We start from the raw sequence: 12,166 nt of genomic DNA, 5'->3' as shown, positions 1-12,166 counted from the left end.
AGGATCGGACAGAGACAGGGAAGAGGATCGGACAGAGACAGGGAAGAGAAGAGGATCGGGCAGAGACAGGGAAGAGAAGAGGATCGGGCAGAGACAGGGCAGAGAAGAGGATCGGGCAGAGACAGGGAAGAGAAAAGGATCGGGCAGAGACAGGGAAGAGAAGAGGATCGGGCAGAGACAGGGAAAAGAAGAGGATCGGGGAGACGGGGCAGAGAAGAGGATCGGTAGAGACAGGGAAGAGAAGAGGATCGGGCGGAGACAGGGCAGAGAAGAGGATCGGGCGGAGACAGGGAAGAGAAGAGGATCGGGCAGAGACAGGGAAGAGAAGAGGATCGGGTAGAGACAGGGAAGAGAAGAGGATCGGGCGGAGACAGGGCAGAGAAGAGGACCGGGCAGAGACAGGGAAGAGAAGAGGATCGGGCGGAGACAGGGAAGAGAAGAGGATCGGGCAGAGACAGGGCAGAGAAGAGGATCGGTAGAGACAGGGAAGAGAAGAGGATCGGGCAGAGACAGGGAAGAGAAGAGGATCGGGCGGAGACAAGGAAGAGAAGAGGATCGGGCGGAGACAGGGAAGAGAAGAGGATCGGGCGGAGACAGGGAAGAGAAGAGGATCGGGCGGAGACAGGGAAGAGAAGAGGATCGGGCGGAGACAGGGAAGAGAAGAGGATCGGGCAGAGACAGGGAAGAGAAGAGGATCGGGTAGAGACAGGGAAGAGAAGAGGATCGGGCAGAGACAGGGAAGAGAAGAGGATCGGTAGAGACAGGGAAGAGAAGAGGATCGGGCAGAGACAGGGCAGAGAAGAGGATCGGGCAGAGACAGAGAAGAGGATCGGGCAGAGACAGGGAAGAGAAGAGGATCGGGCAGAGACAGGGAAGAGAAGAGGATCGGGCAGAGACGGAAGAGAAGAGGATCGGTAGAGACAGGAAAGAGAAGAGGATAGGACAGAGGCAGGGAAGAGAAGAGGATCGGGCAGAGGCAGGGAAGAGAAGAGGATCGGGCGGAGACAGGGAAGAGAAGAGGATCGGGCAGAGACAGGGAAGAGAAGAGGATCGGGCAGAGACAGGGAAGAGAAGAGGATCGGGCAGAGACAGGGAAGAGAAGAGGATCGGGCAGAGACAGGGAAGAGAAGAGGATCGGGCAGAGACGGAAGAGAAGAGGATCGGGCAGAGACAGGGAAGAGAAGAGGATCGGGCAGAGACAGGGAAGAGAAGAGGATCGGACAGAGACAGGGAAGAGAAGAGGATCGGACAGAGACAGGGAAGAGAAGAGGATCGGGCAGAGACAGGGAAGAGAAGAGGATCGGGCAGAGACAGGGCAGAGAAGAGGATCGGGCAGAGACAGGGAAGAGAAAAGGATCGGGCAGAGACAGGGAAGAGAAGAGGATCGGGCAGAGACAGGGAAAAGAAGAGGATCGGGGAGACGGGGCAGAGAAGAGGATCGGTAGAGACAGGGAAGAGAAGAGGATCGGGCGGAGACAGGGCAGAGAAGAGGATCGGGCGGAGACAGGGAAGAGAAGAGGATCGGGCAGAGACAGGGAAGAGAAGAGGATCGGGTAGAGACAGGGAAGAGAAGAGGATCGGGCAGAGACAGGGAAGAGAAGAGGATCGGTAGAGACAGGGAAGAGAAGAGGATCGGGCAGAGACAGGGCAGAGAAGAGGATCAGGCAGAGACAGGGAAGAGAAGAGGATCAGGCAGAGACAGGGAAGAGAAGAGGATCGGGCAGAGACGGAAGAGAAGAGGATCGGTAGAGACAGGAAAGAGAAGAGGATAGGACAGAGGCAGGGAAGAGAAGAGGATCGGGCAGAGGCAGGGAAGAGAAGAGGATCGGGCAGAGACAGGGAAGAGAAGAGGATCGGGCAGAGACAGGGAAGAGAAGAGGATCAGGCAGAGACAGGGAAGAGAAGAGGATCGGGCAGAGACAGGGAAGAGAAGAGGATCGGGCAGAGACGGAAGAGAAGAGGATCGGGCAGAGACAGGGAAGAGAAGAGGATCGGGCAGAGACAGGGCAGAGAAGAGGCTCGGGCAGAGACAGGGAAGAGAAGAGGATCGGACAGAAACAGGGAAGAGAAGAGGATCGGACAGAGACAGGGAAGAGAAGAGGATCGGGCAGAGACAGGGAAGAGAAGAGGATCGGGCAGAGACAGGACAGAGAAGAGGATCGGGCAGAGACAGGGAAGAGAAAAGGATCGGGCAGAGACAGGGAAGAGAAGAGGATCGGGCAGAGACAGGGAAAAGAAGAGGATCGGGGAGACGGGGCAGAGAAGAGGATCGGTAGAGACAGGGAAGAGAAGAGGATCGGGCGGAGACAGGGCACAGAAGAGGACCGGGCAGAGACAGGGAAGAGAAGAGGATCGGGCGGAGACAGGGAAGAGAAGAGGATCGGGCAGAGACAGGGAAGAGAAGAGGATCGGAAGAGACAGGGAAGAGAAGAGGATCGGGCAGAGACAGGGAAGAGAAGAAGATCGGGCGGAGACAGGGAAGAGAAGAGGATCGGGCGGAGACAGGGAAGAGAAGAGGATCGGGCGGAGACAGGGAAGAGAAGAGGATCGGGCGGAGACAGGGAAGAGAACAGGATCGGGCGGAGACAGGGAAGAGAAGAGGATCGGGCAGAGACAGGGAAGAGAAGAGGATCGGTTAGAGACAGGGAAGAGAAGAGGATCGGGCAGAGACAGGGAAGAGAAGAGGATCGGTAGAGACAGGGAAGAGAAGAGGATCGGGCAGAGACAGGGCAGAGAAGAGGATCGGGCAGAGACAGGGAAGAGAAGAGGATCGGGCAGAGACAGGGAAGAGAAGAGGATCAGGCAGAGACAGGGAAGAGAAGAGGATCGGTAGAGACAGGAAAGAGAAGAGGATAGGACAGAGGCAGGGAAGAGAAGAGGATCGGGCAGAGACAGGGAAGAGAAGAGGATCGGGCAGAGACAGGGAAGAGAAGAGGATCGGGCAGAGACAGGGAAGAGAAGAGGATCAGGCAGAGACAGGGAAGAGAAGAGGATCGGGCAGAGACAGGGAAGAGAAGAGGATCGGGCAGAGACGGAAGAGAAGAGGATCGGGCAGAGACAGGGAAGAGAAGAGGATCGGGCAGAGACAGGGCAGAGAAGAGGCTCGGGCAGAGACAGGGAACAGAAGAGGATCGGACAGAGACAGGGAAGAGAAGAGGATCGGGCGGAGACAGGGAAGAGAAGAGGATCGGGCGGAGACAGGGCAGAGAAGAGGACCGGGCAGAGACAGGGAAGAGAAGAGGATCGGGCAGAGACAGGGAAGAGAAGAGGATCGGGCGGTTTGTCGGTGTGCCAGGTAGAAGGGGCGGCCTTGTTCAAAGACAGCGGAGAGGGCGGCATCATACACCCAGCTTGCCATGTCTGGGCAGAAGAACGTGAGACGGGGAGGAGTGGGGTCTGTAATACCTGTAGGGAACTGATGAAGGTTTAGAGTAGGTAGGGGGCGAGGTGTGCATGACGAGGTTCCTCTTGGGGACGGATAGGAGGGGAGTAAAGGACAAGCAGTAAAATATGGTGATCAGAGAGAGGAAAGTTAGAAATGGAACAGAGGTTTGTATCTGTCTTGTCATCTGCAGACTTTATGATTGAGTTAGATGAGTTGTGTTGTTGTGTGTTTGGGCTGTGCAGTGTGTACACGTCATGATGGAGTTAGATGAGTTGTGTATCTGTGTTGTGATGTCTGTAGATGTCATGATGAATTTTAATGCGTTGACTGGTTGTGGGTCTGCATTGTAGCATCTGTAGACTTCATAATGGAGTTAAATAAGTTGTGTAGTTGAGTATCTATGCTGTGTGACTTGTAGTGTACCTGTGTGTTGTAGTGTACCTGTGTGACTTGTAGTGTACCTGTGTGACCTGTAGTGTACCTGTGTGTTTTAGTGTAGCACTGCCTCTGTGTCACAGTGCATAACTTTGTGTGTTTCTCTGTATCATAGTATGTGTCACTGTCTGCCTGTGTCCCTTTGTGTGTCACTGTGTGTCATCTGTGTAACAATGTGTCTCTGTCACAGATTGTGTCTCTGTATCACAGTGTGTGCATCTGTGTATAGTGTATATATCTGTGTCACAGTGTGTGTATCTGTGTCACAATATGTGTCTGTGTCATAGTGTATATATCTGTCAAACTGTCTGTTTATCTGTATCACAGTGTGTGTGTCTCTGTGTCACAGTGTGTATCTGTGTATAGTGTATATATCTGTGTCACAGTGTCTGTTTATCTGTGTCACAGTGTGTGTGTGTGTGTGTGTGTGTGTATATATCTGTATCACAGTGTGTGTGTCTCTGTGTCACAGTGCGGGTCTCTGTGTCACAGTGTGTGTCTCTGTGTCACAGTGTGTGTCTCTGTGTCACAGTGTGTGTCTCTGTGTCATAGTGTGTGCCTCTGTGTCATAGTGTGTGTCTCTGTATCATACAGTAGTGTGTCTCTGTGTCATAGTGTGTCTTTGTATCATAGTGTGTCTCTGTGTCATAGTGTGTGTCTCTGTGTCATAGTGTGTGTCTCTGTGTCATAGTGTGTGTCTCTGTGTCATAGTGTGGCACTAACCCTCTGCCCGGCCTGACCAAGGAAGAGGACTGCTGTGGCAGCGTGGGCACCGCCTGGGGACAGCAAAAGTGTCACAAGTGTCCCCAACTATCATGTGAGTGTCACACAAAGAGGGGGAGAGACAGTGAGATGGGAGAAAGAGAGGGACAGAAGGAGAGAGAAGGAGAGAGGGAGACGGGAGAGAGAGGGGGACAGAAGGAGAGAGGAGAGAGGGATATGGGAGAGGGGGACAGAAGGAGAGTAGAGAGGGATATGGGAGAGGGGGACAGAAGGAGAGAGGTGAGAGGGGGGCAGAAGGAGAGAGAAGGAGATAGGGAGATGGGAAAGAGAGGGACAGAAGGAGAGAGGTGAGAGGGGGACAGAAGGAGAGAGAAGGAGATAGGGAGATGGGAGAGAAAGGGACAGAAGGAGAGAGGTGAAAGGGGGACAGAAGGAGAGAGGGAGACGGCAGAGAGAGGGGAACAGAAGGAGAGAGGTGAGACAGGGATATGGGAGAGGGGGACAGAAGAAGAGAGGTGAGAGGGGGACAGAAGGAGAGAGGTGAGAGGGAGATAGGAGAGAGAGGGACAGAAGGAGAGGAGAGAGGGAAATGGGAAAGAGAGGGGACAGAAGGAGAGAGTGAGATGGGAGAGATGGAGGGTCAGAAGGAGAGAGGTGAGAGAAGGATAGAGGGAGATGGGAGATAAGGAGGGATAGAAGGAGAGAGAGAAGGAGATAGGAGAGGGAGGGACAGAAGGAGAGAGGTGAGAGAATGATAGAGGAAGATGGGAGATAGGGAGGGATAGAAGGAGAGAGAGAAGGAGATAGGAGAGGGAGGGACAGAAGGAGAGAGGGAGGGACAGAAGGAGAGAGGTGAGAGGAGATAGTAGAGAGGTGAGAGAGGGGGATGGGAGAGTGGGAGAGAGGAAGGGACAGAAGGAGAGAGGCGAGAGAAGAAGATAGGAGAGAGGTGAGAGAGGGAGATGGGAGAGAGGGAGGGACAGAAGGAGAGAGGTGAGAGAGGGAGATGGGAGAGAGGGAGGGACAGAAGGAGAGAGGTGAGAGAGGGAGATGGGACAGAGGGAGGGACAGAAGGAGAGAGGTGAGAGAAGAAGATAGGAGAGAGGTGAGAGAGGGAGATGGGAGAGAGGGAGGGACAGAAGGAGAGAGGTGAGAGAGGTAGATGGGAGAGAGGGAGGGACAGAAGGAGAGAGGTGAGAGAGGGAGATGGGAGAGAGGGAGAGACAGAAGGAGAGAGGTGAGAAGGAAGAAGAGAGAGAAAGTAAAAAAATAGAGATAAAGGAGAGGGGGAAAACTAGAGGGGGAGAGAGAAAGGACAGAACTGGTTTAATGATTGGTATTATTGGTGTGCAGCAGTCTATGAGACAGTCAGGGAGGGGCACAGAGTGCTGTGATACCCCTGGGATAGGCAGGGAGAGATCTCAGGATTTGGCTGAAGTTTGTGTTTGACCTGGAGTCTGGTTACAGTCTCTCTCTTCTTCTCCTCCTCTTCTCTCCTTCTCTCTCCCTCCCTCTCTATCGTTCTCTCTCCTTCTCCCTTTCTCTTCTTCCTCTCTACTTTTCCTTCTCTCTCCTTCACCCTTTCTCTGCTTCTCCCTCTCTCTCCTTCTCCCTTTATCTCCCTCCTTCTCCCTCTCCTTCTCCCTTTCTCTCCCTCCTTCTCCCTCTCCTTCTCCGTTTCTCTGCTTTTCCCTTTCTCCCCTTCTCCTCTCTCCTTTTCCCTCTCTCCTCTCCTCCCTCCCTTCTCCCTCTTACTCCCTCTCTCTTTCTCCCTCTCCTTCTTTCTCTCCTCCTCCCTCTCTCTCTCTCTTACTCTCTCTCCTTTCCTTCTCTCTCTCTCTCTCTCTTTCCGTCTCCCTATCTCTCCTTCTCCCTCTTTCCTTCTCCCTCTCTTTCCTTCTCCCTCTTTCCTTCTCCCTCTCTTTCCTTCTCCCTCTCTCTCCTTCTCCCTCTCTCCTTCTCCCTCTCTCTCCTTCTCCCTCTCTCTCCTTCTCCCTCTCTCTCCTTCTCCCTCTCTCTCCTTCTCCCTCTCCTTCTCTATCTCTCCTCCTCCCTGTCTCTCTCTTACTCTCTCTCCTTTCCTTCTCTCTCTCTTTCCTTCTCCCTATCTCTCATTCTCCTCTCTCCTTCTCCCTCTCCTTAATGCCCTCTCTTTCCTTCTCCCCCTCTCTCTTTCCTTCTACCCCTCTCCATAATCCCACTCTCCTCCATTTCTCTCTTTAACCCGTTTCTCTTTCCTTCTCCCTCTCTCCTTAGTCCCCTCTCTCCTTAATCCCCTCTCTCCTTAATCACCTCTCTTTCCTTAACCCCTCCTCTCTCTCTCTCCTTCTTCCTCTTTCTCTCCTTATCCCCCCTCTCTTTCTCCCTCTCTGTCCCCTTAACCCCTCATCTCTCTCCTCATCTTCCATACTGCCCCCTTTGTCTCCCTTGCTCTCCTTAACCCTGTCTCACTTCCCTTCTCCATCTCTCCTTTACCCCCTCTTTCCTTAACCCCCCCTCTCTCTCGTTAACCCCCTCTCCCTCTCTTTCACTCTCTCTCCCTTATCTCCCTATTTCTTCTCTCCTTACTCCCCTCTCTCTTCCTGTCCCTCCTTAACCCTCCCTCGCTCTCCTTAACCTCCCTCTTTTTCCTTCTCCCTAATCCCCCCCTTTCTCCTCCTCTCCTTAACCCCCATCTCTCTCTACTTCCTCCCTCTCTCCTTAACCCCCTCTCCCTCTTTAACCCCCCCCCCTCCCCTCCTCTCTCCGTCTCCATCTACTTTTTTTCTCACTTCTCTCAGATTTTGGATTCAGTTTTTCCAGAGCTGCTGGAACTAAGACAATAGAGAGGGGAGGGGAGAGAGAGAGAGAGATGGAGAGAGGGGGGGAGAGAGACAGACAGAGAGATGGAGAGAGAGGGGGAGGGGGGAGAGAGAGAGAGATGGAGAGAGGGGGAGAGAGAGAGACAGACAGAGAGATGGAGAGAGGGGGGAGAGAGAGAGACATGGAGAGAGGGGGGGAGAGAGAGAGACAGACAGAGATGGAGAGAGGGGGGGTAGAGAGAGAGAGAGAGAGACAGAGAGATGGAGAGAGGGGGTAGAGAGAGAGACAGACAGACAGAGAGATGGAGAGAGGGGGGGAGAGAGAGACAGACAGAGAGATGGAGAGAGGGGGGGAGAGAGACAGACAGATGGAGAGAGGGGGGAGAGAGAGAGACAGAGAGATGGAGAGAGGGGGGAGAGAGAGAGACAGACAAATGGAGAGAGGGGGGAGAGAGAGAGACAGACAGACAGATGGAGAGAGAGAGAGAGACAGAGAGATGGAGAGAGGGGGGGAGAGAGAGAGACAGAGAGATGGAGAGAGGGGGGAGAGAGAGAGAGAGACAGAGAGATGGAGAGAGAGGGGGAGGGGAGAGAGAGAGATGGAGAGAGGGGGGGAGAGAGAGACAGACAGAGATGGAGAGAGGGGGGGAGAGAGAGAGACAGAGAGATGGAGAGAGGGGAGGAGAGAGAGAGACAGACAGAGAGATGGAGAGAGGGGGGGGAGAGAGAGAGAGACAGAGAGATGGAGAGAGGGGGGGAGAGAGAGAGACAGACAGAGAGATGGAGAGAGGGGGGGAGAGAGAGAGACAGAGAGATGGAGAGAGGGGGGGAGAGAGAGAGACAGACAGACAGAGAGATGGAGAGAGGGGGGGGAGAGAGAGAGAGAGAGAGAGAGAGAGAGAGAGAGAGAGAGAGAGAGAGAGAGAGACAGAGAGATGGAGAGGGGGGGGAGAGACAGAGACAGACAGACAGAGAGATGGAGAGAGGGGGGGAGGGAGAGAGAGACAGACAGAGAAATGGAGAGAGGGGGGGAGAGAGAGAGACAGACAGATGGAGAGAGGGGGGGAGAGAGAGAGAGACAGAGAGATGGAGAGAGGGGGGAGAGAGACAGACAGACAGATGGAGAGAGGGGGGAGAGAGAGAGACAGACAGACAGATGGAGAGAGGGGGGAGAGAGAGAGAGAGACAGAGAGACAGAGAGATGGAGAGAGGGGGGAGAGAGAGAGAGAGACAGAGAGATGGAGAGAGGGGGGGAGAGAGAGAGAGACAGAGAGATGGAGAGAGGGGGGAGAGAGAGAGAGACAGAGAGATGGAGAGAGGGGGGGAGAGAGAGAGACAGAGAGATGGAGAGAGGGGGGGGAGAGAGAGACAGAGAGATGGAGAGAGGGGGGAGAGAGAGATAGACAGAGTCAGAGAGTGGGTGGGAGAGAGAGAGACAGAGAGTGGGTGGGAGAGAGAGAGAGAGACAGAGAGTGGGTGGGAGAGAGAGACCTGTGTGTCTAATTGCCCCACTCCCAATAACTCTATTTCTGCCCCCTCACAGATTCTGGCAACCAGAAAACTGCCCTCTTCCGGGGGGAGCTGGGATCGGACTGCCCCCAGGGGTATAAGAGACTGAACAGCAGCCACTGCCAGGGTAACTGCCTTCTATGTATCAATAATGCATCCAGCCAGGGTAACTGCCCCTCTGTATTAATTATAGCCATATGCAGGGTAACTGCCCCTCTGTATTAATTATAGCCATATGCAGGGTAACTGCCCCTCTGTATTAATTATAGCCATATGCAGGGTAACTGCCCCTCTGTATTAATTATAGCCATATGCAGGGTAACTGCCCCTCTGTATTAATTATAGCCATATGCAGGGTAACTGCCCCTCTGTATTAATTATAGCCATATGCAGGGTAACTGTTGCCCCTTTGTATAATTAATAGCCCCAGCCTGGGTAACTTGCCCCTGTATAACATTAATATCCCCAACCAGGATAACTGCCTCCTCTGTGACATTAATACCTCCAGGCAGAATAACTGCCTCTCTGTATGATTAATAGCCCCAGCGTTGTAACTGCCCCTTCTGTAACATGAATACCCTTAGCTAGGATAACTGCCCATATCATTAATACTCATCTGCCAGGGTAACCACCCCCTCCATCACTAATACCCTCAGCTAGGATAACTGACCCCTCTACCCATTTAAAAACAGCTCCTTTATTCATATCACTAACTGCGAACATGTCACCGTCCTTAGCTATGATGTCACCGTCAATTCTTAATGGTTTGTGTCATCACGTTTTGGGACATGTACGCAAGGTCCGAGTATGATATCATACATGTAACTATGACGTCATCGCTGTGATTTGCAGGGGTGAGGGCGCAATTTATTGGTGAGTGATGTCAGACCCTTGCAATGTATGACATCATCTCTCAGGGGTGTAATGTCAGGTATTTGGAATGACATCACCCGACCCCTGTATGAGGCCACACTCATTTTCTCCCCTTCTCTCCTCCCATTTCTATTTCAAAAAATAAAAAAAACAATCTGAAAAAACCCTACCTCATTGTTGAGACAATAACAGTGCACATGTAATAGAAACGCGGGTAACATTACCAACGGTGGAGACAGATACAAACGCCATAATCAGCCAGTCACACGGAGAAATAACGGGCCGGGTGCTTATTTTTACTTTAAGATATCGCTTCTAAAAATCTGGTGATTCGTTCAGCTCTTGAAATATGAAGTGTCTGCGAGGTTAAAAGGAAGCTCTCCCCAAAGCCCAGTCCTGTTTTAAGGTTACCGTGGTAACCCTGCAAGCTAGAGATTAAGAAAATCATATATATATATTTTTTTTTTTTTACTAAAGAGCAGGATATGGTGAAGGGAAAAAAAGATACTATCGTTATATGAGTTAACCCTGCACAGGCTGACGGAGGGCGGCTGCATTTTTTTTTATAATTGTTTATTCATATAATAAAAATATCCCTTGAAACTTGGTGTGATATGGGAATTTTTCCCGTACAAATCAGGTAATTGGCGGCATACTGCGTGCCGCGGCTCACAGATTTGGAGAAATAGCAGATGATAAAATGTACATTTATTTACAGAAGGAACCCATAAGATGCACTCGCAGACCTCTCAGAATTATAAAAAGACACTTGGGTATTAACCCGTTGAGTACCGAGTCTCCTGAACCGCAGCACTATTGAGTCTGCATTAGTCCCATAAATCTTGGAGCTGACACCACTGATAAGTAAGCTGTACAATCATTAGTGAGGAAAGCAGTGGTGATGCAGGCAGTGGGCTGGTCAATCCATAGAGATACAGCGGAGCCTCTTCAAAGAAAAGACCCCACAGTAAATCACAGTGCGGTGCCAAGTAGCCTCACAACTGCCTAAAACATGACTGCATATATACTTGTGTACTCACGACACCCGTTCTGCACTGTAGCTACAAGAACGCTCCGGTGGCCATCTCTGGTCCTCGTGGTGTCGGCGTGCTCCTATCCGGATATGACGTGTAAGAGGGAGGATCTGGTAACCGCGGTCACAGCACTCCACACAACCAACGCTTGGAAAATTCAAAAAACTTTATTAAGCTCCACAGTGAGCGTACATAGCACCACTCTGACGCGTTTCATCTATAGAAAGACTTTTTCAAAGAGTGAAGCATTACAATGTCTTTGTTTTTAATCCCAAGCTTTTTACTGGTAATAGGTGTTTATGTATGTCTATTATGTATTATATATGTGGGTAATATGTATCTGGTCCCTTTAATAGGATGACGTCCAACTCTGACCTTGTGTTGAGATGTGGGAGGCACTTGCCAATTAGGGAGGTGCCTAGTGTACACGTCATTTCCTATATAAGGTCCGGTACTGTGTGGGGATCTTCACTCTTTGAAAAAGTCTTTCTATAGACGAAACGCGTCAGAGTGGTGCTATGTATGCTCACTGTGGAGCTTAATAAAGTTTTTTGAATTTTCCAAGCGTTGGTTGTGTGGAGTGCTGTGACCGCGGTTACCAGATCCTCCCTCTCAGAATTATAATTCAAATGTAACCTTTAATAGATATATATAAACAATATGGGGGGCGGGGGGAGGACCTATCACTGGAGAGAGCTAATATATTAAAAACGAATTAAATTGAATAGTTGCTGTGACTGTGTAATACTTCACAAGAGACTGATTAATAAATACTGCATATATGGTCATTGGTAATATACAAAGGTCTGGGCTGGTGTGGCACGTGTAGGTGAATCAACTAAACCCTAAATAAACTGTGTAAAATCAGTGGAGAGGAAACAGTGTATTAATATATATAATTGTGAGCACGTGAGTGAATAATAGTAACTAAGGGTATATATCCCATGTAAAGCCCTCACACTTTATACTGACAGTGGCTATTATACATGATAAGCCCCACACTGCCGCTGGCAGTCAGGAGTCTGAAAGGCTTAATAAGCACTGCAGCGAGTGCCCGTAGCGACCACCTTGACAAAGGTCCCATTCGTGGACCGAAACGTTGGTTTTGTGTTTATTTTTTCAATACACTTGTTTGTTCAATTCTGGAGTGCTGCCTGCTGATTTTGTTTCCAAACGGTATCGTATTGCTTATATATATATATATATATATATATATATATATATATATATATATATATATATATATATATATATATATATATATATTGGTTATATTTGAATCATCATTCTGTGCGGTCTTCAAGTGCATTTTATGGGATCCTTCTGTAAATAAATGTTCCTGGTAACCAGTTCCCAGATAGCCCCCTCCAGTAACAGTTACAGTACTCCGCTGAGCAGGCAGAGTT

The 12,166-nt window shown here is 50.7% G+C and overlaps 1 protein-coding gene across 1 annotated transcript in view; it reads left to right on the top strand.

The window, feature by feature from the left end:
* Positions 1-12,166, top strand: part of LTBP3 (latent transforming growth factor beta binding protein 3) — an 83,003-nt gene that overhangs the window by 14,527 nt on the left and 56,310 nt on the right. The window contains exons 4-6 of the mRNA XM_075569384.1: positions 4,532-4,637; positions 8,888-9,019; positions 10,788-10,873. Of these exons, the coding sequence (XP_075425499.1) occupies positions 4,532-4,637; positions 8,888-9,019; positions 10,788-10,873 (324 nt within the window). The remainder of the gene's footprint in view (positions 1-4,531; positions 4,638-8,887; positions 9,020-10,787; positions 10,874-12,166) is intronic.

Source organism: Ascaphus truei, chromosome 14 (genome assembly GCF_040206685.1).
Source record: "Ascaphus truei isolate aAscTru1 chromosome 14, aAscTru1.hap1, whole genome shotgun sequence".
NCBI lineage: Eukaryota > Metazoa > Chordata > Amphibia > Anura > Ascaphidae > Ascaphus > Ascaphus truei.
Note: the sequence above shows the minus strand (reverse complement) of the source record. Positions and strands in the feature narration are given on the sequence as shown.